The sequence below is a fragment of the Fonticula alba genome (genome assembly GCF_000388065.1).
Source record: "Fonticula alba strain ATCC 38817 unplaced genomic scaffold supercont2.18, whole genome shotgun sequence".
Classification (NCBI taxonomy): domain Eukaryota; order Rotosphaerida; family Fonticulaceae; genus Fonticula; species Fonticula alba.
Genome location: NW_009242988.1, coordinates 93,004 through 93,673, shown reverse-complemented (window position 1 = coordinate 93,673; position 670 = coordinate 93,004). Strand labels below are relative to the sequence as shown.

At 71.2% G+C, this 670-nt stretch overlaps 1 protein-coding gene across 1 annotated transcript in view; it reads left to right on the top strand.

The window, feature by feature from the left end:
• The window catches only part of H696_06095 (hypothetical protein), a 5,927-nt gene extending 5,270 nt beyond the window's left edge, over nucleotides 1–657 (top strand). Inside the window, exons 2-3 of the mRNA XM_009499857.1 lie at nucleotides 45–319; nucleotides 464–657. Coding sequence (XP_009498132.1) covers nucleotides 45–319; nucleotides 464–639 — 451 coding nt within the window. The 3' untranslated portion in view covers nucleotides 640–657. The remainder of the gene's footprint in view (nucleotides 1–44; nucleotides 320–463) is intronic.
• Nucleotides 658–670: the final 13 nt, after the last annotated feature.

Below are 670 nucleotides of genomic sequence, written 5' to 3'. Positions count from 1 at the left end.
GCCCCCGCCGCCGCTGCCACCACCCCGGCGAACGCACCCCACAGCTGGGTATGCGTCTACCCGGCCTACTTCGACAGCAACTGCACCTCGCGCGAGGGGCGCCGGGTGGCCCTCAAGCAGGCGGTCCCCAGCCCCACGGCCGACGAGGTCTGCCAGGCTGCCTCGACCTTCGGCCTGTCCATGGTCCTGGAGAGCGACCGCCGGCACCCGCGCGCCGGGTATGAGCCCTGCGACGCCGGCGGCATGGGGCGCATCCGGATCCGCCTCTTCAACGAGCCGGAGCGCGGCGGCGGCCCGGCCGTCGCCAAGTATCCCAACCGTGCGTGATGCCCGGCCGTCCTCCTTGGGCGGGCTCCCCCGGTCGGGGGCATTCGCGCATCATCACACACATTGCACATGTGTATTTCGCACCGCGCACACCTCACGCCCATGCTTGCGCACTCACCCACTCACCCACACCCAGGCATGTCCCTCTTCCGGGCGATCGGCGAGAACCTGGTCATTCAGCGCGCCAGCAAGCGCGAGGTCATGGACGTCGAGTCGGACTCCGACGACCCGGACCAGGACCACAGCCCCACCCGCCGCCTGGATAGCACCTCCGGCCCCCTCATCGAGGATGCCCTGGCCGTCGGCGAGTGACAGACCATCCTCCTCCCCCCCCCCCCCCCCC